The 25,746-nt window shown below is 46.5% G+C and overlaps 1 protein-coding gene and 1 non-coding gene across 2 annotated transcripts in view; both read left to right on the top strand.

Moving 5' to 3' along the window:
* Positions 1–25,746, top strand: part of UBAP2 (ubiquitin associated protein 2) — a 95,427-nt gene that overhangs the window by 67,625 nt on the left and 2,056 nt on the right. Inside the window, exons 10-23 of the mRNA XM_031447277.2 lie at positions 865–932; positions 3,222–3,411; positions 6,250–6,463; positions 9,126–9,403; positions 9,980–10,149; positions 11,213–11,426; positions 14,169–14,205; positions 16,022–16,205; positions 17,037–17,106; positions 21,689–21,881; positions 22,673–22,764; positions 23,042–23,089; positions 25,208–25,286; positions 25,500–25,705. Of these exons, the coding sequence (XP_031303137.1) occupies positions 865–932; positions 3,222–3,411; positions 6,250–6,463; positions 9,126–9,403; positions 9,980–10,149; positions 11,213–11,426; positions 14,169–14,205; positions 16,022–16,205; positions 17,037–17,106; positions 21,689–21,881; positions 22,673–22,764; positions 23,042–23,089; positions 25,208–25,286; positions 25,500–25,705 (2,043 nt within the window). The remainder of the gene's footprint in view (positions 1–864; positions 933–3,221; positions 3,412–6,249; positions 6,464–9,125; positions 9,404–9,979; positions 10,150–11,212; positions 11,427–14,168; positions 14,206–16,021; positions 16,206–17,036; positions 17,107–21,688; positions 21,882–22,672; positions 22,765–23,041; positions 23,090–25,207; positions 25,287–25,499; positions 25,706–25,746) is intronic.
* Positions 3,525–3,607, top strand: LOC116151812 (small nucleolar RNA SNORD121A). The gene has a single exon (XR_004135394.1). It is a non-coding gene; the product is annotated as a small nucleolar RNA SNORD121A (small nucleolar RNA).

The following is a 25,746-nucleotide window of genomic DNA, read 5'->3' on the forward strand; positions in this document are numbered from 1 at the left end:
AAGCCCATGCCCCTCTTTGAAAACATAAAAGAGCGTGCCTTTCAGTAATGTTAATTGGAGTTTCAAGAAATTTTACCTTGTGTGCCTTAAAACAATATGCACGAATCTCAGAATAATAATTTTGAGTGAAAAAAGCTAGACAGAAAAGATTGTGTATTTTAAAATTCCACTTAAAATTCTGGAAAGTACAACCTATAGTGACAGAAAACATATCTGTAGTTGCCTAGGGATAAGATTGAGTGGTGGGAGGAATTGATTACACAGGGACAGCAGCAGACTTTTGGGATAATAGATACATTTATTGTCTTGATTGGTGATGGTTTCACGGAGGTATGCACATGACTAAACTTATTCAGTTATTAAGTTTAAATACTTGCAGTTTATTGTATGTGTAAATAATGAAATTATTTTGATAAAAACAGCAAGGAAACCTATGACTTAACAAAAATATTACAGCTTTCTAATATAATACTCAAGCCATCTGTCTCAGGGAGAGAAAACATCAATTGTTTTGCCTTCTCAAACTTCTGTACTTTTTGGCATTTGTAAGTAACATTGGTGGTGGCTTTTGTTGGTGTTCTCATTTTGTATAATGTCAAGTAGAATTGTGAGACTGGGACTTGAACTGTGGTCTGACTTTTACCTTGTTTCACTGATGTGGAATCCTTGTGGGCTTATCAATCCAAAATTATCTTCACCTTAAGAAAATTACATGTCATGATCACATGTATTTTCCTTTAGCTCACCTCTTGGTTGAACTATAATCAGAGTACTGGTGACTAAAAATTGTCAGGAATTTGATACATTTTTGACTTGAGATTATACAAAGTATGATTAAAATATCTTTTACTCCTTTCTATGTAGCTTTCTGAAACAAAGGTCTTCACTTCCTCATCTGTTCCAGCAGAGAATCATGGCACACCTGGGCAAAGGTAAACACTATTCCCCACATAATTGAAATTTCTTGCCCTCGGAAAATTGTTTTCTCAGATCTCTTACTGTTTTTTACCCTTTTCTTGACTTTTTCTGTTTTTTCTCTTTTCTAAGACTTTCATCCCTAACTTACCTGATGAGCTGACAGCCTCTACCGTTTCTTACTTTGTTGCACCACTAATGAATTAAAATAGCAGTTATGTTTGTGATTTGTTAGAATTTGTGGCAGAGATAATGTTAAATCTATTTAATGGTGGTTTTTTTTTTGTTTTTTGTTTTTTTTTAACTTCTGTAAACATACTGGGTTTTTTGACAGATAAACAACAGAAATATCCTTTGGTTTCTTCTGACACCATTTATTTAGTCTTCTCAGGGTAATACAGATGTCTTATTTTATAAGGGCTCTATAGTTTTAATCTACTAGTCTTTCAGAGTGTAGCTCAAGTGGTAAATAAAGCACATGCTTAGCATACACAAGGTCCCAAGTTCAATCCCTAGTACCTCCTCTAAAAATAAGTAAATAAACCTAACTTACCCCCCTCCCCCCCAATCTACTAGTCTTTCAGATTACAGAATAAGAAGGAGCTTTTGGGGGTAGCTGAAATAGTGTTAGATCGTGTGCAGAACTGAATTACTGAAAAACATTTATTTGCATCCTAGTTTTTATAGTAACTTGAAAAGCCTTTGAGTATGGTTTCAAAATACAGTGGTCTAGGAGGATGAGAACCTTGATATATATGACACCTGAGCATTGAAGGCAATTTTGAATCTAACATGTTCAATCTCATGCCAGATGAGATGGGTGTAAGACTTCATTATAGGGAGATAAAAACGATCAAAGGTTATGTCTTGAAATAAATTGCTTTATGGATTGCTCAGAATTTCTTGTTAAATGGATATAACTTCTTCATTTATTACTCAATGAATTTGATAGGATCGCTTTCATTTAAAAAAAAAAAGTAGAGGAGAGAGTGTATAGCTCACTGGTAGAATGCATGCCTAGCATGCATGAGGTCCTGGGTTCAAACCCCAGTGCATACGTACATACATAAATCTAACCCCCCCCCCCCAATAAATAAATACCTACCTACCTACCTACCTACCTACCTACATGCATACATAAATCAAGAAGTAGACATTTTTAATGATTATTTTCCAGAAGACAGTGCTGTAATGTTTTTCTTGTGTATTAACTTATCAGTCTTTTGGAATAGAATTTGCTCTGGTTTTTGTAGTAATGCAACACCTGAGACGCATCATATGTAATATAAATACCATGGATTTGTATCCTTGGAGTTAGGTTATCATAAGCTAGAACATTACCTTGGGTCTCAAAGCACTAGATCCCATAAGTTCAACCTGGTTATGGGGAAGTGAGAGTGGGTAGTACACAAGGAGGGAACTCAGGCCTGGGAACTTTGCTGTATATCAGGGGTGCGTTTTGAATTATTTGACCTTCCAGAATCTGCCTCAATGGCCTGGTGAGAGTTTCTGTTAGAACTGCCTGGGAATTGGCCTTTAAAAGGATTTAATGGAGCAAATGACTATGTTAGGTAATCCTGTGGAGAAGTTAGACACTCACTCATATATCAAGTAGTATATACCTGGAAGATCATTTCTTCCTCATGTTTTCAGGTTTTAAGGCCATGATTCTCCAGTTGGAATATTTGTCTTTCTGGGGGCGTTTATAAGAATTCTAATTAACAGTATTTGTTAATTTATTGTGCATTTTTTTCCTGAATATTTAGGGAAAATTATATGAGATTTATATAAACCTAAATGTATTATGGGATAGGTTGCAGAACGTAGGAATATTTATGGTAAATGTGAATTGGCTTGAATGGTCTAGTATGGCTTTGGTCCTCATTCTTTAAAAATACGGGTTCATTCTCCTTTAGGGAAGTTCAAGGGAGACGAGTTTCAAGTAATAAAAGGGGGCACAATATTCTAAACGTAACAAGCCAGACTTGAGAACACTGTTTAAGAGTACTCAGTTGCTCCAGGTTTTCAATTCAGCTGCCAGTGTGCCATTTCTCTGGAAATACCTCAATGCACTTTTTCGTTCCTTTTCTCTGCAAAGCCCGGATTCAGTCTCCGTCGCTTCCTGTTTGGGTGGGAGAGGGTGATTGATGCTCTTCTTTTGGCTCCTTTAAACTCAACTTTCCAAAGGTTTTCGTCACTTAGATTATTTTTAGCATGAATTTACTTTATGATGATTTACTTCTCAGATTCATTTGTTGGTAAGATTTGCTTATGACTCAGTCCTCATTTGCTTTTTGTCTGCTTAGTGTTGATCTGGTAGCCTTGCTCCAGAAGCCTGTTTCTCCTAGTCAAGCCTCAGAAGTCAGCTCCTTTGAAACTTCCCAACAGCAGGGTTTTGGTCAAGCCCTTGTCTTCACAAATTCTCAGCACAACAGTCAGATGGCACCAGGGACTGGCAGCTCTACCACTGTCAACTCGTATTCTCCTCAGAGCCTGGTAACTCACTTTTATTTCATTCAGTATGGGATTTTGAGGAATGTGCCTATGAACAACTGTATTCTAGAATGACAATTATTTTCTAAATATAAAATTTTCTACTGTAGATCTCAGTCCAGAAAACAATGATGTGGTAATTTCCAAGCACATATCTGATGATTCCATGTGGAATTCAACTACTCTGAGTTTTCTGGATGAAGACAGAAATATTTCTCTATTATTAGTTGGATTATGAATTAGCTTAGTCATAATCATTTAGGCATCCTTCTTCCTAATGATTTTTTTCTTGGGTTTTAAAGTCTGTCTCTATACTTAAGATGTTACATTTCCGTTTGTTTTCCAATTTATTTAATTGCTAATGTTTGTCATTATTGGCTTGCTAATATGCAAAAATAGTTCTTTCCGAGTCTGCCTAGGTTCTCAAAGTTTTTGCATTTTTATTTGTTTTGTTATTCCAAAAAATTAGTGTACTTTTTCTTAAAATGCCACCACACTATGTAGTAGAGGCCCGTATAATTTGAATATGTTTTCATTGAAACAGTGTCAACTGCTGCAGCACGTTGACTCTGGCTTCCCATAAGAATTAATCTCCCATCAGAAAGAACTTCAGAAACTGTTAGTGAAGGATATGAAGACAGGTGGTGGGAGGAAAAGTGTGGAGCATAGAATGTGAAGGCATTTAACTGCACAATGGCAAACTCAAGCCCCTGTCCCACGTGTGGGCAGTTCTGAGCTGGCAGAGGGGAGGCTGCAAGGACTACAAATATAAACAGAGATCACAGCTGTCTCTAGTGATGATCACTTTGGTTCATTATTTGCTGTGCTTTACCTGAAATCTACAGTTGAGAAACAGAATTTGTTATGAAGATATGGTAATTCTCCCCACAGCCCCCAACACCCTGACTCAATCATTTGCTGTACCCGCCCCACCCCCAAAGGTGGAGAATTGAATTATGTAAACTTTTCACTGCTGTTTTCTACTCTGCACAGTCATGTCATGTCGAGTGTAACTGGCTTGGCATTTGTAGTGTCGTCAGTGGTTGTGTATGAGAGGGCGCTTAAAGTTGGACAGCCCACAGCAAGGTGCCCCCTCTGTTTTGAGAGGACCCAGTAACACCTCCTGAGTTTTGTTTGAACCACCCAATTCCTTTCCTCCTCTGTCTTTCCACCTGCCCCTGGTATACCGATGTAATATCCTTCCTGACTTGCTGGAATCTTAGCCAGGCCGTGAGTTGAGTTTTCTTATTTTACAGCACTCTTCAGGTATTTTGCTTTTCATCATGAATGACACTTCGAGAAACTGGAGTAAGAACTGTTTGTTTAGCACAGTAGAGCAGTGGTTCTTAACCCTACTGTACTATTATAATCATGGGGAAACTGGTAAATAACAACGGTAATAATGATAATAAATAATGCCAGATTCTACACAAGATCAGTCAGAATCTTTGGGAGTGGGAATCGGACACTGTGTGTGTTTGTGTACATGGGAGTGCGTGCGTACCAGTACACATATTTTTAAACTGCCCCTGTTGATGGAAGTGTGTGGGTGGAGTGCAGCAGCCCTGTGCGACGTGTTACCTGAAGCACGGTGCTAGTCACTGAGGCAGTGATTTCATTGTGTTGTGAAACATGCAGAAAGTATGTGAAGATGAAATTAGCTGATTCAGGACAGAGATGAGGTGGGAAAAGAGAGGAAGAATAGAAGCGTTATCCAAGAAGCCTTCATTGAGCAGTGGGCTTGAGCTGGATCTTGGTGGACTGATGGCGACGTGAGAGAGGGCGGCAGGCGGCCTGAGCGCAGGATCTGGAGTAGGGGTCAGTCGTGGTAACAGCCTCTAGCAGAAGCGATCCTGTGAGCGAGTGCCCACAACCTGGAGTTCTGCTCACATTGGAGAGTTTGGGTGTCTTTAGAACAATGGGGATAGCCCGTGCCTTTGGAAATTGGTAACAGAAGTAATTCCTTAAGCTTTCTGCATCTGGCCTCTTGAGGGAATGCCGATCATTTCTGTATTTAACCTTTTAGATGGTTGTGAAAAGTTATTTTTGACAAACTTTTCAGACACTGATCTTGGTAAGTAAAAATGCAGTTGATCCGCCGCTGTGTGTTATCTGGTCAGAGGCTTTCATCCCCCTCAATCTGGAGAGCCAACCTGACAGGATAGGTGGGGGCTGTAACGTTTTCTTTTATGTACTTTCTCATGGAGCATATTTGGTGTTCTTAGTCATCTGAACACCTTGAAATAAACACGGCAGTGTCCAGGGTGTCTGTTCAGGACACAGATACCTCGTGTGTAATGCAGTGTCTGATTTTGGAAACTTTTAAAGTAAGTGCTGTGACCTGCATTTACTCTTGCAGGGTGACCTCATGGCTGACCTCTTTTAAAACTAAACCTATTAAAACCTTTACAAAAAAATTAAGACAGTTATTCTTCACACATTAAGGGAATACTGTATATTGTTTTTCAAGCTTGTCTTTGTCATTTAATTCAGGATATTCCTCTTTAGTTTAAAAAAAAAAAGGTAGTACTGTGTTTGTGAACATGTGATTTCACTTTTTAAGTAAAATTCAGTTTCTTAAAATCCAGAGAAAATGTTCCTCTTCCTTCTAACCTCTTATATCAGAAATAGGAAGGGTTGCTGGATTTATTTTTTCAGATCTTGTTGCATAATAATATTTTCATGTAGCATTTATTCACATGGGTCTTACTAGTTTAGATGTCCTAAGTTATAATTTTAAAAATCCTTGTGAAAATACATGACGTGTTTTAAAGCTTGAGGTGGAAATTCTGTATTGCTGAGGACTTCTGTTTTTCTTTCCGTTTTTCTTTCCCTTTAAAGTCATCCGTCCTTGGTTCAGGATTTGGAGAGCTTGCACCTTCAAAAATGGCAAACATCACCAGCTCCCAGATTTTGGACCAGCTGAAAGCTCCGAGTTTGGGCCAGTTTACCACCACCCCAAGTTCACAACAGAATAGTACGAGTCCCCCCACAACCACTTCTTCTTGGGACCTCAAGCCCTCAGCGTCCCAGTCCTCAGTCCTTAGTCATTTTGGTAAGTGTGTATTTTCTATGGTGGTTTTCCCCCATTGAGGACATGCTGAGTGTTAGCAGAACTTGTGGATTTGTGAACACTAACGTGGAATTTGCCCAGACATGTATCTGTTTAGTAGGACTTCTGCAGAGTTTCTGAATTAAATCAGTCAGCTTGGTATTATATAGACACCTGCATTCATTCGTTAATATTAGTAGTATGTACTTTGAAGAGATGTGCAGAAGCATGGTAAAGTCATGCAAGTATGAGGAAACAGCATTTTGAGTAAGTGCTTATTAGTAAGTGACAGATTTTGTTGAGCTTTATTAGAATAAGGTGGTGACGGCAGGTGAAATGTGGGCAGTACTTTACATCACATCATCTAGGTTGCTTTCTGATTCTAACACATGCATGTATCTACCATATTTGGTCCAGCCACAATAGTCTGTGGTTTGTAATTTAAGGGCACCGTGTGTGAGTGGAATGTTTTTTAAGCTGTATCCCATAGACTTTGTGACATTAAACCACCATTTCCCATCAACACACACATTCCACAATAGCAGAGTGTTGCTTCAACCACAGGATTGGCTGTCTGGTTTACGTTTAGGGCATATTGAGAGACATGGAAGCATGTTTCTCTGCTGAAGGTAATGGCTTACTGTTAGCCAAGTACCTGAGACCACTCCCAGGTTTGAAGTCATGTCTACCAAGGAAATTCATGATGGAACCAATGCTCAAGGTTTTTACTGGGGGGCTGGTTACATAGGCACCTGCTACCTAGCACATACCAAAACTTTAGATTTACAGAAGGAAAGCAAGTGTTCAGCATAAACCAAATTGTATAAACATTCGAGGCACAGAAAGTCACTTTTTCAATTAGAGTGCTGGCATCCTTTGCTACCAAAATTCCATGTTCCCTGACAGCAGCCAGGAGCCTATCTTGCAAGCTGCCATTTGTGATGGCAGCTGTAGGCCACCTATGTATATTAAACTTTTTTCTGCACACTTAGTAATGAGTGATACAAGTGTTTAGATTTGAGCATGCTAGTCCCATATTCTTTATAAAGCCTGTCTTCTTTTGTACATGCCTCTAATATCAAACCAAAAATAGATTCATCTGTGATGGAAATAGACTAAGTCATGAGTTGGCAAACCAACTGGATTTTACGTGTTTGTGTAAGTAATTTTTTGGAACACAGCCACAACATTCATTTATGTATTGTCTGCAACTACTTTCAGTCTACAAAGGCAGAGTTGAGTAGTTGCTAACCGATGGCCTTCAAAGCCTAAAATATTTACTGTCTGGTCTTTTGCAGAAAAAGATTGCCAACGTCTAGCCTATATTATAGAAGGTAGCATTTCAAATCAGTGGTGAAAAAGATGGTTTATTGCTATCGGATATCTGGCTAGAAAACGAAGTTGGATTCCTAACTCCCACTCTACCAAAGTGCCAAATGAGTGAAATATTCAAACGTAAATGTAGAACAATAATAGCAAAAAACACAGGGAGGTTTTGATGCACTTGGTGTGAGGTGGACCTTTCTAGATATGACAGGAAACACCATAACCAAATCAAAAGAGACACAGACTATGAAAAATATTTGAAAAATCATATCATAGGCAAAGGGTGACTTCCTTAATACAAAAAGAGTAACTTAAAATCGAGATCAACAGTGATGTGAAAAAAAGGGTCAAAAGAGGGTGTGGACAGAGTTTATGGGCATAGAATACTTAAGTGTGTGCAGTGATTTTTAGGCAGACTTAACGTCATTTTAGTTTGTGTCTTTTATGCCATTTTCCGCCAGTCAAATTAGGAAGGATAAAAGTATGGTATTACAGTGTGTTACAAAGTGTGTGTTCTATCTATGGATAGGAATTTTGAAGTGTTCGTCAAAATTTAAAATATAGTTACTCTTTGGACCAGCGACTGTGTTCTAATAGTTGATCGTGCAGGTGTACTTAGACTTGAGCAAGATGTCTTATACATAAAAATATATTCATTGCAGTGTTGTTTTTCATAGGAAGAGATTGAAAACCTAGAAGTTTATTAGTATAGTGCTAGTTTTAAAAATCAATGCCTGTGTACAATGGATTACTTTATAACAACATCAAAAGAAAGTAGCTCTTCATACATTAATGTTGAACAGTTTCTGAAAACTAAATGGTTTGTGAGGAAGCAAGATACATATAGTGTGTATGTCTGTCTGTCTCTGTATATACATTGAAACAGTATCTGAAGATATTCCAGAAACTGGGTACAGTGCTTCTGTGGAGCAAATCTGGGGACAGGGTGGAAGGGTGATACGTATTTATCATATGTATTTTTCAACCTTTTGGATTTTGTAATACCTTGTATGTTACTTACTGAAAAAAATCAAATAATTTTCAAAAATTAATACAAAATACCCATTCCCTCTCCCATATACTTCAGCATAAACTGAATCTCCTCTCTGTATAAGAAATTAGCTAAAAACCTATTCTCGGGCATCCTTGGCCATTCATCATGTACCTGTTGCACATCACAGACATGCACACACCGCTTCAGCTGGAAGACAATTGGGAGAAGCTCGTGGGGACTGCAGCCCTTCACCATCCGTGGCGGTGGAGAGGGGCACTGAGCCCCTGCTCCTGAATAACTGATTGTGTCCCTTACTCTTCCCCTCCCTCCCTGCACACGTCACAGACTTCAAATCTCAGCCCGAACCGTCCCCTGTTCTTAGCCAGCTGAGCCAGCGGCAGCAGCACCAGACGCCGGCAGTCACTGTTCCTCCTCCTGGGTTGGAGTCCTTTCCTTCCCAGGTGAAACTCCGAGAGTCAACACCCAGAGACAGTAGTACCTCCACTGTGAACAAACTTTTGCAGCTTCCAAGCATGACTGTCGAAAACATCACCGTGTCTGCTCACCAACCACAGCCTAAACACATCAAACTCCCTAAGCGGCGAATACCTCCAGCTTCTAAGGTGGGTCTTCCGTTGCAGAGTCACAGGCCCAGAGGTGGATGTATTTTAACATTTAGTTCGTGTGCTGATTTATTGAGTCTCAGAAACTGTTGTGTGGTGTTTTCAGACACATAGCCTGTTACTTCCTTATGAGGAATTGGCCACTTTTGAGTGACTAGGCTGGTATTAGAAGGAACGGGTTTGTGTTACGCGACAGAGTGCTCATTCACATTATAGATAGATCTGGCTCAGAAAATCTGGTGGCCTTGTGTATTTCACTGTGTTCTGCAGAGGATGAGGGTTCATTGAGCACCAAGTGCTTTCATCACAGGCCCACTCTTCACCCATCTGTCACCGAGTCGCAGTTGGTGGCACTGACGATTCTCTTTTAATTTTTTTTTTTTGACTCTTTTCCTTTCTCTTTCTTTTTAAAAAAAAAAATTCTCTTCCTTTCCTCTTCCTTCAGCCTTTCACTGCATGCTCCTCAGGCCTGCTAGCAGCGTCCCTGGAACCCAGTGCTTGTTCTGCCATGTTATAGGTCTTTGGGACTGGGAATCTCTGACTTCTGTTGCTGACATAATGGTTTTGCTTTTTCAGATCCCAGCTTCTGCAGTGGAAATGCCTGGTTCAGCAGATGTCACAGGATTAAATGTTCAGTTTGGCGCCTTGGAATTTGGATCAGAACCATCTCTCTCTGAATTTGGATCAGCTGCAAGCAGTGAAAATAGTAGCCAGATTCCCATTAGCTTGTATTCAAAGTCTTTAAGGTACGTAGCTTCCCACCTCTGTCTCTGGTTTTGATTGAACTAAGTCCTTTGCAAAGTAAAACAAAATAGAGCCTAAGAAACCACCTGCTGGAGAAAATACACCCTACAGTAAATGGGTTAGTGCAGCCGTTACCAGTGTCTAATTCCAGAACTTCTCTTCAGTTTCCCTAAAAAGAGCCCTGTGCCTGTGAGCAATCACTCTCAGTTTCCCCTCCCCCATTCCCGGAAGCCGGTGGTCTGTCTCTGCATTTGCCTTTTCTGGACATTTCATATAATTGGAAAATTGTAATATGTGGCCTTTTGTGTCTGCCTTCTTTCACTAAGTATAGTGTTTTCAAAGTTGGTTCATGTTGTAGCTTGTATGCATTTTATTTCTAATAATATTTCATTGTGCAGATATCCCTCCCACATTTGTTTATCCGTTCATTAGCTGATGGACGTTTGGGTTGCTTCCACTTTTTGGCTGTTATGAATCAGGCCACTGTGAACATTCAGTTACAGATTTTGTGTGCTCTTGTTTCTTTTAGATATATACCTAGAAATTGCTAGGTCATATGTTAACTCTCATATTTAAGCCCTTGAGGACTGTCAAACTCTGCCACAGTGGCTGCAGCATTTTACATTCCTACCGGTAATTATGAGGGATGCAGTTTCTATACATCTTGGCCAACACTTACTTTCCTTCAGTAGAATATTTTATGAATAGAGAATCCCAGATTTGGGTTTTATTAAATTTTTGACTTCTAGAGCCAAAACCTGATGCTTGCTTGAGTTCCCTTTTTAAGGATGGTCTCAGACATCTGGATTCGTTAAAGATTCTTAAGGATTATTAAAGATGTCCCCTGCCTATCAATTAAATTAGGTGGGTTTAATTTGGGAAGAGCAGGAGGGCCAGTTTTTTTGAACTTCATTTATGTCATTTAAGTAATGCAGCAGTATAAATCTGTAGTTACAGACGTGTTTATTTACTTTACAATGTGACAGTTAAGTGATGACGTAATTCTACTTCATGAAACCCTGTAAAAGTGACACAAGTCTGTCTGATGTCTTTTATTCTTTGTAGTGATTCTTTGAATACCTCTCTCCCAATGACCAGTGCAGCACAAAGCCCCACCTGCACAGCGTCAGTCCTCACCTCCTCCAGCCCAACCAGCTCGTCTCTGAGCCCCGCCGGCCCGGCAACAGTGTCCCCCTCCTACGACCAGAGCTCTGCGCACAGCAGGCCCGCGTACCGGAGCTCTGTGAGCCCGTCGCAGTCAGCTCCAGGAACTGCCCCGGCAAGTGGTCTTTCAGGTCTCTCCTTGTAGGTAATCCTGCTGGGAGCTCAGTGCGCAGGTTGGGAAATTACGCTTTTTGGCTGAGATTTCCTTTTAGAAATTGGCTGACCTTTTGAGCAGGATCTGTAGAGTTTGTTAAATTTGCCGGTAATGGCCATCTCGCTGGAAACCTGCGTTTCAAGCAGCCAGGCAAGAGGGATGTGTGGGTGGGCCCAGAGGCGTGGTGGAAGGATAGTGTCGGGTACACCCCGAGTTGCTCAGAGTGGTTTGGATGGGGCAGGAGGGGAACACGGTCTTGTCTGTGATATTTTACCTCCTGTAAGGCAGACATTTAAGCATTACCAGTGAGGGTTAAAGAGTAGACAAGAACATGAAAATAATAAAAATAATTAAGTTGGCATAGCAGGAATTTGGGTACATTTTCTTTTGTTTTTTCCTCCTTCCTTTTCCATCTTTTATATTAGATGTTTTCCTCCAATGTCTGGTGATTGCAGTCCGCCTACTTGACACTAGAAGGTTAAGTGTGGGGGTAGGTTGGTGACTGGGCTGAGGTGTGGGGCCCTGTGGGCGGCCACGTCTTTGGGGCTGGGGGGCTCCTTTGTCAGCCCCCGTGGGCCTCTTCTGTTTGTTTGAATTCCCCGGGGACGATTCTCCTAGTCTTCTCCCTTCAGGGCCTGTGTCTGTCTGTCAGTGTCTTAAGAGCCTAGCAGGAAGAGAAGGCTGCCATCAGAATATTCGTTTTGCCTGCATTGATGTGATCCATCTTTTTTTTCTTTTATCCCTGCAGTACCCCAGGCCATGCGTTACCCTGTTGATGAAATTTAGAGCTTGTGGGAGAAGGTGGAAGGGGGTGTCCACCCTGCTGTGCAGGGTTTAGAAACTTCTCCTACACCTGTCCCCCCCTCCACACCCACTGAGCTGCGTCAGGTGCCATCCTGCATCTGCTGTACTTTGCTGTACAAAATTTTTTTGCTGTCGTTTTGCACCTTTATTAGTCTTTCTGGGTTTACATATTTTTAAAAAGTCATGTATTCTTGACCTGTCTTTTTCAAGAAATTTATTCTTGTAATTTCCAGTGTGGTAACCACTGGCCACATGTAGTGGTTTATTTAAAAGCTGAGTTGCTCAGACACACACACTGTGAACGCTCAGTGTCTAGATGTGGGGAGTCGCCGCGGTGTAGGACCGCGCACATGGGGACTGTTCCCGGTACTGCAGAGCCTGCCGTTCCCTGGGACGGTGCTGGTCTGTAGTTTCTAAAATACGAATCAGACCACGTGCCACCCAGGCTCAGCCCTCCGCCATCTCCGCGGCATCTCGGTGCCGGCTCTCGTTCCCGTTCGCCTTCCTGTTCCGTTTGTCCGTATCACTGTTGACCTCATTGCTTGCTCAGCTAATCGAAATAAAACCCCTGCAGTTTTCTGATCTCTTGGTCATTTGATACTTTACGTTTGTTCCCACCATGTTTCTGCCTAGAATTTCCCCCACCCCAACTAATGTGGCTCCTTTGTTGTGACAGTTTGTCCATTGTTCATGTTTTAAAAATGCTTTTCAAGGTGGAATGGAATATAATCCTAAGGTATGATGGCAACCATTTCCTGTTCCCCTTTTCCATCCGTTTTATCTGGTGTAGTTTTGGGGAGACTGTGCTGTCGAGGATGCACGTGCTTGCTGTCGTGTGCACGTACTTACTGAGGAGTGAACCTCGCTGAGGGAGGCAGAGTGGAACTTCAGTTGCTCTCCGTCTGTCTTCATATATTGGTGTTTCTGTTCTCCTGACTTTAGTCTTTTATTTTAACCCATGTTTTGTGTCACATTTTTCCTCTGGCAGCTCTGTTTTATTGCCTACATTTCTTATAAATAATCTCACATTGTTTTAAGAAAAAAAATATATTGTAAGTAACATTTTATGAGCAGAAATTGTATGGGACCTAGGTTAAGGCAGAGGCAACAGCTCTAAGGTCTGTCTTTTTCTTTAGTAGTTTTGCCATTTGTAGGAGGGTCGTCTCCTTAGCTTCCTTCCCCCGTCCAGGGCTGGTGTCTGAGCCCTGCAGGCCCCGCAGCCGACCGCTCTGGGCAGGGCCTCCCCCGTGAGTCTGCGGAAGGGAAGCTGGCCTTGTGGGGATGCCGCCTCCTGTGTGTAGGTGCCAGTGAGATGCTCTGCAGTTAAACCAGTTCTGTGCAGATTCTGTTCTTTTCGGGACTACCACCCTGTCCTAACATACTGTTTCCCCGCCCAGTTCAGAAAAAAATATGTTTCAAAGTATCATCTCTTTTTCTCTGAGAAACAATTTATTAATAATATGAAATATGATAATTCTCTTGTACTAAAGTTATCTTTGTTATAATTTGGAAATGTTTTCTTTCTTGTGTGAGTGGTCTTGGGAGACAGGAGTCGCACGACATAGAAAGGCTTGTGATTTGAATAGAAAGAGGGTCCCAGGTTCTTCCTGCGGCTTAATTTTGGGGACTGTTTCATTGCTTCCTGCGATTTGAGTCTTACATTGTATCTGTACTAGTTCCTTGAATACCCAGTTTGGTTTTCAGAGATGTCAGCTCTTTGGGATTTATTAAGAATTTGTTGTATTGCCTCTCCTTTTATTAAGAAACAAAATAAAACAAGCCACAGTTCTTTGATTAATCTGTACTTCATGTGTTTGTGGCTAAATCCTAAAGGAAAGTCGTCTAGGTTGTCATTTGATTTCTGTGGGTTTGCTCACTTTCTTTTCATCTTTCTTGCAGAATGGACATGGTAGTCGAAGTCAGCAGGCAATAGACAGTAAGTATATAAGCTAACTGTTGTGGCTGGTGGAAACCAAAGAGAAAAAGAGCACAGCTGATGTGATGGGGAAAACAGCTGGCCAGTGGCTGATTCTGCAGAAAGTCCTTTCACGGTTTCTCTGATAGCTGTCTCTGACCCATCGTTGGCATCATTTCTTTGGGTTTAGAGTTTCAAGTAGAGATTCCCATGTGACCGACTTGTAGCTGACGGTGTTATTAGAAATGTCATAGCCACAGCGAAAAGGAGGTAATCGTCTTGTGTTATTCTCCCCAAGTCAGACTGCACCCCCAGTGTGGAGTGTGGTACTAATTAAGCTTTTGCTCAGAGGCCCCTGTTCCAAGATGGTCTAAAGGGCTCTCACTCCAATAATGTGAAAGACTTTTAAAGCAAAAATTGGTGTGCTAGTTCAGGAAAGACCTTGTGAGGAAGAGAGGGAAAATGTTGCTCACTGTAAACACTTGGGAGAAAATGAAGGGGATCTCCCCCCCCCCCCCCCCAGTCTAGTACAGCTCAGTGATCACTGGAGACAGCACTGGTGAATCCCTGTTAGTTGTTTCCTTTGTTCTTGGCTAGTTTGTCTGTGATGGTGTATGGTGATTTTTGTCCATCATTCCGTAAGGCCAAATGGGTATCTGTACAGGGTATGGAAGTCAGAAAGATCCTTTTATTTTGGAATTTTTGGAGTATGGGTATGGAATTTTGCCAGACCAGCAGTGGGCCTCGGCTGGAATCAAAATGGCGCATGTGAATTGCCCAGGGTTGGATTTGGTGTTGTTTGGCCACTGGAGCTGTTTGGAGATACACTGGTAGCTCTGAGAACGTTGGCTGTCACAGGAGGTTGGAGTTCACAGGCCGTGGTGGAAAGGGAGGTTCTTTTGTCCAGGCATGGGGTTGAGAACACACAGAGGTGTGCTAGGTTATTTGGAGATTTTAAGTAAGATGCTGAGATACGAAATGTCCATAAGACACAGTGTGCATTTCAGATTGGTTTTTATCTCCTGTGCTCTCTTCTCCCCCCCCGCCCCCCCCCCCCCACAGTTTTTTTGAGAGGCTTTCCATGAACCTGTTATCAGTGTGATCTATACCCAGGGAGCTGAGTGTTGGGGTCTGAGTTTGGGGCCAGGGACACCTGTTTGCCTGTCTGGTTTCTGGAGGAACAGGTGTCATCTGGGAAGGACTGTCAGGAAGGTGCTCACTCTGTGAGCTGACCAAACCGAGTGTCGCCCTCTTGCTGCCTGTGTTTGCCTTCCAGTCGTCCTCCCTTTTAGAGGCAGCGTGTGTTCCCCTGGGCTCCCAGGGCTTCCTGCAGGAAAGGCGCTTCTCCCCCCTGACTGGGAAAGACAGTGATGCTGTGGTTCCAAGCACGTATCTGAGTTGTGTGTGTGGATGGCACTGAAACTGTCTTTTCTGCGCCAGCCCCCTCCTGCCTTAGATTGACTTTGAGCTTTCACAAGGTCAGCCTGATTTGATACTCTTTTGATAGAAGCAAATAACTAACCCCCAAGTGGTTCACCCACCAGAGAGTCACTCTCCCCTGTTGTGCCGCACGTTGTAACCATATTTCTCAATCCTAGAGCCTCTTTCCCTGGGAAAGAGGTCATTTCCCACTCTTGGCCAGAGTTCTGTGTTCTGACCGTCCTTGCCATAGTCACATCAGACAGAGAAGGGACCATCTTGGTGGCATACTTGGGCATTTTCCCTGGGGAATATAACTTTGTATCTGTCTCAGCGAAGCCTGTCATGTCACAGAACAGTCAGCATATTTCAGATACTCAAGGTTGGTTCTGGAGCTAAACAGGTGTGTTTTTTACAGCTACTTCATCCGTTCCAGCTCCAAAGACAGCAGACCCGCCCTCTGCCCTCCCGTCTGCGGGCTCCCTGCCCAGCACCACCTCCTGCACTCCACTTCTGCCCCCTGTGTCCCAGCACACTGCCACTCTGCCTGCCTTGTCCCAGCCTGGTGACCTGTCCGGCAGCCCCCTCTCTCAGCTAAGCAGGTATGGGGAAAATGGGGGCCTGGAGTTGGAGGCTCACCAGGGCGAAGTCCTGGAGCCCTTACAGAAGGCTGTTCCCACCAACAAAACCACTGTCACCCCCAGCACGACCTCCTGGTCTTTTGCAGTAATGCTCCAGTGTCACTTTTGGCCAGGTGGGGTCTCTGAAGCACCTGGAGTGACAGCCTTGCGGGCCTGAAATGTCTCTGCTGTGATGGAGCACTGGGTCCCCTGGGGAATGGTTGGGGCCAAGGGCCCTCTGCTGTTCTTCAAGGAGGAAGGCTCAGGAGGAAGCCCCGAGCCTAGTTTTCCCCCCACATCTGGGCCTTGTCCCTGTGACGTGGACTGAGAATGATGGCAGTTCTCTGGCTTGTACTTGTCAGGGTTTCAGAGATCAAGTTATCAGAACAGGGCACAGGAGAATGGGATATGGCTGGTCCTTACTCTGAGAGAGCTCTCCACATGGTTTGAATTTTGGATTTGATGGGAATTCAAGGTCTGACTCTGGCACATGGGGTTGCACGTAGGAACTTTATTCAGAAGCCTCACACACAGATTTAATGGGGTCTCCAAGGTTGGGAGTGTGATCCTGTACTTGTTTACAGGCTATCGAGCACATGGCTAGAGTTGCCTGAATCTGGCTCTGTAGGTTTCCCAGGCCAGGATGTCCCAGGTCCTCATGGCGAGTGACCCCTTAGATAATTTCTAACCACCAGAACACCTGGACTGGGTTCCAAGGTGATAGGGAATGAAGGGTGAGAAGCCTGAAGCCGGGCCCCCCTGCATGGAGTGACTTGGTGGGGTGGACACATGGTGCTCTGTTTTGTCTTCTAGCTCCCTCTCCAGCCATCAGAGCAGCCTCCCGTCTGCACACGCAGCCCTCTCCTCCAGCACGGCACACACAGTAAGTGTTCTCTAGGCCCCTTACCCACCACCCTGCTCAGCCAGCTTGGAGCTGAGTCATGTGCAGGTGGGGTTCAGTGTGTGGAGTACACACATTTCAAATACTCTCGATGGCTTGGCTGCAGTGTCTTTATCTGGGTATGTGGTTTGAACGGATGGTTTCGTAGGCACCGTGGAGAACATCCTGCTTCCCTAAGTCCGTGCCTCTGTGGAAGAATTGGTCCCCCAGACCTGGTACATGATTGGCAGGGCTGTCGGGTGGTGAATTTGTTCCCCAGAATTCACCGAGCTCCCTGTTTGTTATAGGAGACCTTTCTACCTAGCAGGATTGGTTTTATTTATTGTCTGGGACTTTTTTTTGGGGGGAGGAGGTAATTAGGTTCATTTCTTTTTTTAATGGAACTACTAGGGATTGAACCCAGGACCTTGTGCATGCTAAGCACATGCTCCACCACTGAGCTGCACCCTCCCCACCAGGACTTGTTTTATTGAGGTATTTGCAAGCTTTTTAGAGGAAAGTACACTCCTTGCTAGCTTGTGCTTGGCTCCATGGACAAGTCAAGTTTAATCGAGAACATCCTTCCTGGATAGCGCTGTGTTACTTTGCGAAGGCCCTTGTAGAGAGAGTGAAGGGCAAAGGGAGAGCTTTATGAGGCGTATCCATCCTTTGCCACATGCACTCGTGGTCCTGGGAGTCTTCCTGGTTGTGGCGTCAGGTGTTTCGTTCACTCGACCACAGTGTGCCATCTCCTCCAGCTCAGAGGCAGAGACTTTGGGAAGGTGGCTGCTAGAGAAGGGAGTGTGGAGAGGCAAGAATGGAAGCACAGTTCGGGCACCAGCTGACAAGGGTCCTGACGTACCAAAGAGCACCCTTACGTGTGGTTACGGAGGTGCGCCCTCTGAACTGTGGAGCCGGGGGCGTGGTTCCCGTCGCCGGGCTCAGGCCAGTCTGTGCGGGCAGAAGCTGGGAGAGACTGGAACATAGGGAACTGTGGCAGGACAGGTGCCTGGAAAGAGCAAACTTCCTCAGAGTTGGAGTAGATGGGTCCCAGACAGGGAGGGAAGTCTTGGGTGCAGATGAGTGGGGCAGTTGGGAAATTGAGGCAGTTTGTTTCCTGAGAAGGTATATTTCAAATCTTTGGCTGTAAATGAAGTGATGGAAAAAGTTCGATTCTTTCATCGGGATCTGGCTAATACTATGGCTTTCAGACTCTAGTTTTACAAGTGAAATCTTACCCACAGTTCATGGTCTTCAAACACATAGATCACCACGTTTCTGGCAGAGCCTGAGGGGAATGTCTCTGCCTTTGGACTAAGGGCCTGCCCATCAGCCAGCGCTTCCTGTTTGGCCAGTGGGAAGCCATGCGATGTCCCCACTGTGAGCCCTGGAGAGCTGGCCTCCTGTCCCCTGGGCACTGTGTTTGGAGCCTGGAGCCCTTGCTTTCATGGGTCAGCTGCACTCTTGTGTCTTAGCAAGAAACTCCAAATGGTGCAGTCCCAGCGGCTGCAGCCAGAATCGCCTCGTACGGTTGCTAGTGTTGTTCTAAGATTTAGTAACAAAAGGCATAAGAAGATACGTACTGGAAAGGTTTTCTGTCTCTCGTGTGCTCCCCTCTCCCCCTCTTCCTACTACTGTCTTGATCCTCTAGAGTTTCTTTTTTTAGCCCATAAAATAGAAAATGCATTCACAGTCGCTTTCCCTTTGCCTTCTGCCCCTTCCTGTACTGTAAATGGGGACTTTCCACACAGTGTCCTTCCAGGTTTTCCCTCATGTAACAGTGTGTCTTCAGGAGGTTTCTGTGTTGAAACAGAGTTCTTTGTTCCTTTTTCAAAGCTCTGCTGCTTATATTACCAGTTCTCCTCCGATGGAGCTTTAGGGCCATTTTCAGTCTTACTACCTCAGAACTGTTGCAGGCTCAGTTCTGGACACCACAGTAGAGCGGTTACCACAGGAGAGTGAGTCACGTGAATCTTAAGGTTTCTCAGTGCATGTAAATTATGTTTATACTAAATTGTAGCCTATTAGGTGTGCGATAATAGTATTATGTCTTAAAAAAAACAATGCACATAGCTCAATTAAAAATACATTATTAGTGGTTGCCAAGGGGGCAGAGGGCGGGAAGAGATAGACTGGGATTTCAAAATTGTAGAATAGATAAACAAGATTATACTGTATCGCACAGGGAAATATACACAAGATCTTATGGTAGCTCACAGAGAAAGGAATGTGACAGTGAAGATATACATGTTCATGTATAACTGAAAAATTGTGCTCTACACTGGAATTTGACACAACATTGTAAAATGATTATAAATCAATAAAAAAAAGTTAAAAAATACATTATTAGCTTACAAAATGCCAACCATCTGAGCCTTTAGCAAGTTGTAATCTTTTTGCGTTAGTAATATCAAAGGTCACTTGTCATCGTAACAAATATAATGAAAAGATTGCAAATATTGAGAGAATTACCAACATGTGACACACAGACAGGAAGGGAGCAAGTGCTGTTGGAAGAACGGTGCCGACAACCGTGCTGTTTCGGGTTGTCACAGACCTTGACTTTGTAAGCAGCACAGCATCTGCAAAGCACAAGAGCACAAGAGCTGCCCTCGGTAACCTTCTGTACGTCCTGGTTCATGTGTGTAGCTGTGTCTAGAGGGTCAGCCCTGGAGGTGGAGTCACTGGGCGTTTATCATTTTATACAAATTGCCAGATTGCTCTGCACAGTGATTCTAACCCATTTCCCTTTGACTGGCAATGAATGAAATGTTCTGTTTCCCTACTACCTCCTCAAACGATGTTACCAAACATTTGTATTTTTCCAGTGTGTTAACAGAAAAATGACCTGTCAATATAGTCTTTAATTGAAAGAGTTTGAACATCTATTTTATATGTTGGAAAATTATTAAATTACCTTTTGGGTGAGCTGTTTACAATTGTTCATTTTCCTGTCCGGTCTGTGGCATTTATTTCTTATACTTGGGAGACTAGTAAGTAGCCTCTGGTGACGGGAGATGCAAATATTTTCCACAGGTTTGTCACTTTACAAATATTTTTGGTTTTTAAATAGGTGTATCAGTCTGCCATAGCTCGGTCTTTCCCGCGTTAACCTTAGGAAGGAAACCTAGTGTTTTCTGCTGCCCTTTTTGTTCTGTGGAGGGTCTGGCGCAGCTGTGCTTTTCTGGGCCCATCTGAGGAGCTGAGTGGCAGCTCCGCTGGAGGGACTGAGCGAGCCAGCATCTTGTCTCCCTCCCAGATTTGAGAGGTGAGGGGCAGACAGGAGCCCAGTCAGGGTCCACTGGAGGAAGGAGAGGCTTGCTGGGCGACTCCTGAGTTCGTGCTGGCAAATCAGGAGCCACTTCTCCAGCAAGCTTCTCTTCTGTGGATTCCCCCACTCCCAAGACTGGGCCTGTTCATTTTTCTGTCCTGTAGTTGGGTTGAAAAGTTGTGTGCCCAGTGATAATCACAGTGCAGTGGGCAGAGCTGTTCTTGCTTCTGTGGCAGGTGTTCTTGGGCGGAAGCCTGACTCTCTGCAGGGACCGTGGAGGGAGGTGCTGGGCAGCCTCTGCCCCGCTCTGGGCTCTCCTGTCCCTGGTTCTGTCCATCTGGGTGGAAGGACCAGGAGTCCTGGGGAGCCCCAGGACACCGTGATTTGAGCTGTCTTCATTTGCTGACCCCTTTCTGGGTGGTAGGGCCCCAACACCGGGGCTGGGTGGGTGGGGTGGGCTGTGGCGCCGGGACCCGCACAGGCAGAGCTGTCTGCGATGGGAGGCACAGCACACGATGGTCCCTTTCCTCTTGCACCTTCCTGTTCCTTTTCAGCTTCTCCTCCAGGAGTTTCCAGTTGCTTTGTCCTGGATACGTTCTGGTTTGGAGGCTGGTCTCCTGTCTTACCCTTTTCCTCCCTTTTTGGGCCTTGCTTTGCCCAACTGGGTGTCTCTCCTTCACCCACCTAGCAGCCCTTGAAGCCCTTCCTGATACCCATTTCTGGCGCCTGGGCAGGATTCTGGGAACTCAGGCTCTTCAGGGCTTTCTGCCAGGTTTTGCCCTTCCTGCCTCGGTGGTTCTTTTTGTGCAGGCATAGGGCCGGGTGAGCCCTTCTTGGTAGGCCCTGGGGGCCTGCAAAGTGTCACCAGGTTCTGGAGCAAAGGCCTCTCCTGTTGACCACCCGTTACTTCCAGGTTAGACTAGCTGAGAAGCCCAGTTACCCCAGAGGGCTCCTGCGTGGGCTGGGCTGCCCGGGGGTCGGCTCTCTTGAGACTCCTTGCCTTTCTGTGAGGTGATGCTCTGTGCTCATCTCTGACGTAAGGTTTACTGGGGGTTTTGTGCCTTGTTTCACATACCAAAGCAAGAGCAACTTTAAAGATTTTTAGGAGGGTCTTTGGTCATGAATCTCAAATTTAATGTCTTGGTACGCAGCTTATGAGTTGTGTCCCAATGGCCTGCTCTGGCTGTAGTTTGAGGGGCCACGGTGAGCGCCCAGGTCCGTCTGGAGACTGTGGGCCCCCATGCCAGGCTGGTTCTCTTGCACTCTCGTGCTTTGCCCCCAGATCCATGTGTCCTGGCTTTTTTGTTTTGCCAGCATGCCAGCGTGGAGAGCGCCCCTCCCCTCCAGTCCTCAGCCACCTTCACGGCAGCAACCTCTGCCTCGAGTGCCACGTCCTCAGGGCTCAGCCTGCCGAGCAGCATGAACGCAGTGAACAGCCTCTGCCTGGGCGGTACCGCCGTGAGTGCCCCCAGCAGCAGTGCCAGGGCCACGCCCTTGGTGACCTCAGGTGTGTGCCCCAGAGGCCTTTCCTGCTTCCCCAGCCCCTTGAAGGTGCAGCTCGGCCCCCCAGGGAGGAGGGCGAGGTGGGTCCATGGGCATCGGAAGATCAGTCTCCCTCCGGCTCTGCCATTGCTCGCTTGTCCTCTTTGTTCCACTGGCCTCTTGAGGCCTGGTCCTTCCAGTGCTGACGTGGGGGTGGGTGGAGCCAGTCGGGGTGATTCTGAAGTCAGTTTCTGAGGGGGCTGCTCCCCTCGGGCAGGACTCCTGGCAGCCTTGGTGCTTGTAGCTCCCCACTCTTGTGTCCTGGCTCATCCCTGGAGCTGAGATGACGGAGCAGCCACCATGGGCTCCTTCTGGTCACTGGTGTGACTGCCTGTTAGCCAGACCTGGGCAGTCTGTGTGCGCCAAGCTGACTGTGCTTTGGTAAAACTGCTGACCTGCCTTTGACGCAGCCCGTCCCTCTTCGGGCACCAGCCTGCCCGCCTTGTTCTGAGGGGCACATTGTTCCCACTGTTCAGGTTTGCTTGGTGCAGTGTGACCTTCAGGAGTGGGCGGGGCTGGTGTTTCATGTCACAGGGGCGTGGAACCCTTTGACGACACGGCCTGAATGTGGTGGCATGTGCTTTTGGTCTCCCCATCCCCAGCATGGCCTCTCTCAGCTGCTTCTGCCCCTCCAGACCGTGGCTGCTTCTGGGGCAGCACCGTGACAGTGAGCTCAACACCCCCGTCCGTCCCCACAGTAGCTGAGGGACCTCACTCTTGTGCTCACTTCACTCCGTTTGATTTTTATCTTTACAGGCAAAGCACCCCCTAACCTGCCGCAGGGGGTGCCTCCCCTGCTGCACAACCAGTACCTCGTGGGCCCCGGAGGACTGCTTCCCGCCTACCCGGTGAGCATGTGCGGGGCTCCTGGGCTCGGGCGGGCGCCCGGCAGGACCTGGTGGGCCTGGGGTTGCGGCAGTCCCTTCCGCAAGCCCGCTGCCACCCGGAGCCCTGGCGTTTCTCTGTCCAGACTCCGTCAGGGCGGGGTGTCTTCCCATAGCAGCCTGACTAGGGCCCCTGCCTGAATGTATCCTCTGCCCCCAGCCTGGTTTTAGGCCCCCACGTAGGCTTGGACTTCCCGGGGGATGGTGTATGGTCCCTAACAGTCGTTTGGTCCTCGTGCAGATCTATGGCTACGATGAGCTCCAGATGCTGCAGTCACGGCTGCCAGTGGTGAGTGGGGTTTGAGGGGGGAGGTTCGGGCACCTTCCCGAGTCCCACTCCCATGGCCTGGACCACCGCCCTGCCTGGCCTCAGGACACTCAGCCTGAGGACTTCCCTCAGCACCGCTTCCATTTGGTGGTTGTGCCTGGTGCGACTGTAGCCTGGGGATGCGCGTGTCCTGTGCCCCTGCCTAGGGAACGTGAAGACCACTGTGACCTGGGCCCCCAGTAGGCAGCGCCCCTACTCAGTGCGGGTCCTTCTCTTCCCTCACCCCCAACTTTGTTTTTAAAAAAGAAAAAACCATGTAACACAAGATGTGGGGTTGTTTGCTGCCCCAGGAACTTTTTATAACGTCTTCTTCCCCAAGAACTCTCTAGTTGCTGCAGCCTAACTCAGAGGCCGGGGTTGCCTCTTTATTTAGGCCCTTGCTTCCCGGACGAAGCCTTCCCTGGGCTGGCCGCGTGGACAGGCTCACGGTGCAGGACAGGTGCAGAAGGAGGCTCCTGACTGCCGCTCCCTTCTTGTCCAGCGTTTCCCAGGCTCCCAGTAATTTTGAGCAGACCAGGGCATCTGTCACATTGTCAGGGACTGGATGTCTGCTCCACTGGCTATGGTCTTTTCTCTTCCCCAAAGCTTTCTCCCCTGTGAGGTGTCTGTCTTCAGACTCCTCTCCTTGGTGTTGCCCCTCCTGGGTGGGCCACAAGAGGGTTCAGGGAGCCGCAGACACCACCTTCACCTCCTAGGCTCAGTGGTTGAAGCTCGTGTCTCTCAGGAAGATGCTTTCCCACCTCCTGGAATATTTCCAGAGGCTGGTACCTGGGCAGCTCTCCGCACAGTGTGCGAACCAGCAGCCAATCACACTGCTGCTCAGGGGCCTGCAGGATGCTCCAGCTGCTGCCCACGTCTCTGGGGGGCTCTAGCAAGGATATTGAGGACGTGATGGCAGATTTCTAGGGTGGTCACCAGAATTCAGGGTCTCTGGGGATGCCTTAGCCTTAGGGCTTTGCAGGGAAACTAGAAGTGGCCCTGGTCCCCCGACACTCATGAGACCTCCCAGCCACCGGGTGCAGGAGCTCAGAGATGGGATGCAGGAGACGGTCCTGAATGAGTCTGCATGTGGGTGCTGCTCAGGCCTCTAGGAGGGGCTCAGTGAGATCCCAGTCCTGCGAATCATCCTGCTTCGTATTCCCTTTATCACTTTGTGCCTTAGAAGAAATCACCTCTGAGCCTGCCTGCCCTTTGAGGTAGATTTCTTTCATTGTCCCCTTTGGTCATTTCGGCCTTTGGATTTTCTTCTTCTGTGAAAGAGCTCCCCCTCCTGGGCTTCCTCCAGGCCTGTCTCCAGTTGTGTTCCTAATAATTGTGCTTTCCTAGCCCTGCCTCTTGGGGTTCTTGGTTGAGGATGTTATGGCTTTCTTGGCGATTAGCCGGAGATGAGGCCAAAGGAAGGTATACATGCCATTCCTAGACACTGTTAACCACGAGGAAAGCAGGAGGGCTCAGGGCCCCAGGGTGTAGTATGTCCAGGACTGGCAAAGCCCTGAGTGCTGAGGGAGGATCAGGGCAGGCCTCCCCTTCTCCGCAGTTTTGCCCTTTGGCATCCACACTTCCTGTGGCTCCTGTGTCAGTGTTGCCAGGGCAGAGTGGGTGGCGAGAGGCTAGTTCCTGCCCTGACCCGAGTGTTTCCTGCACCTGTACCTACCTGGTATCGCTGCCCTTACTCCTGTTAAACCATTTAGGCTCCTCCTGCCCTTTCATAGGTTTTTACTTGTCTAGTCAACTTTCCTAGCTGCCCTTGAGAATCCTTCTCCCTGGAGAAGCCAGTAGAGTTGGTTTGGCCGGTGGCATTCACCAGCATCCTTCTGCGGTGTGAAATGGACATGTTTGATTGGGCCTCCAATGGCTTTGCCTGGGGAAGGCTGAGGGGCTGGTCAGTTTTGTCTGCGTTCGTGTGGCTGCCACATGGCTCAGCTCTGAAGGGCACCACTTGTTTTGAGTTCTCCGAGTGCTGCCCTCTGGAGGTGCACGTGTGATATCCCCGCAGCCGGAGCAGAGCGCCTGGGCTCCCTGCAGGGGAGGGGTGGGGCAAGGCCGTTCTGCTGACTGGGCGTCTCTCGTCTCTCCTAGGATTACTATGGGATTCCTTTTGCTACACCCACAGCCCTTGCCAGTCGAGATGGGAGCCTCACTAATAACCCATATTCAGGTTAGTCTTGTTCAGGGGGTTAGGAAAGCGGGGCATCCAGTTGGCCTGTAGTTCATCCCGAGTCTGGCAACAGAAGCAGACAGGCTGCCAAAACCTGCCAGCTTCCTGTTGTTGAGCTGGCCCCCAGACCTGTTCCTGTTTGCAGGGGCCAGTCTGGCTTTTTTCTGGTTGGATATGGGGCAGTGATTGGATTCAGTGCTCCTCTTCTCCTAGGTGATGTCACGAAGTTTGGCCGAGGTGACTCTGCCTCCCCTGCGCCCCCCACCACACTGGCTCAGCCACAGCAGAGCCAGTCGCAGGCCCACCACACAGCCCAGCAGCCCTTTCTGAATCCTGCGCTGCCACCTGGCTACAGCTACACTGGCCTCCCCTACTACACAGGCATGCCCAGTGCCTTCCAGTACGGGCCCACCATGTTTGTGAGTAACGAGGGGGATGTTACTCCAGCTCCAGCGAGCAG

This window comes from Camelus dromedarius, chromosome 10 (genome assembly GCF_036321535.1).
Source record: "Camelus dromedarius isolate mCamDro1 chromosome 10, mCamDro1.pat, whole genome shotgun sequence".
In the NCBI taxonomy this organism is placed as follows: Eukaryota; Metazoa; Chordata; class Mammalia; order Artiodactyla; family Camelidae; genus Camelus; species Camelus dromedarius.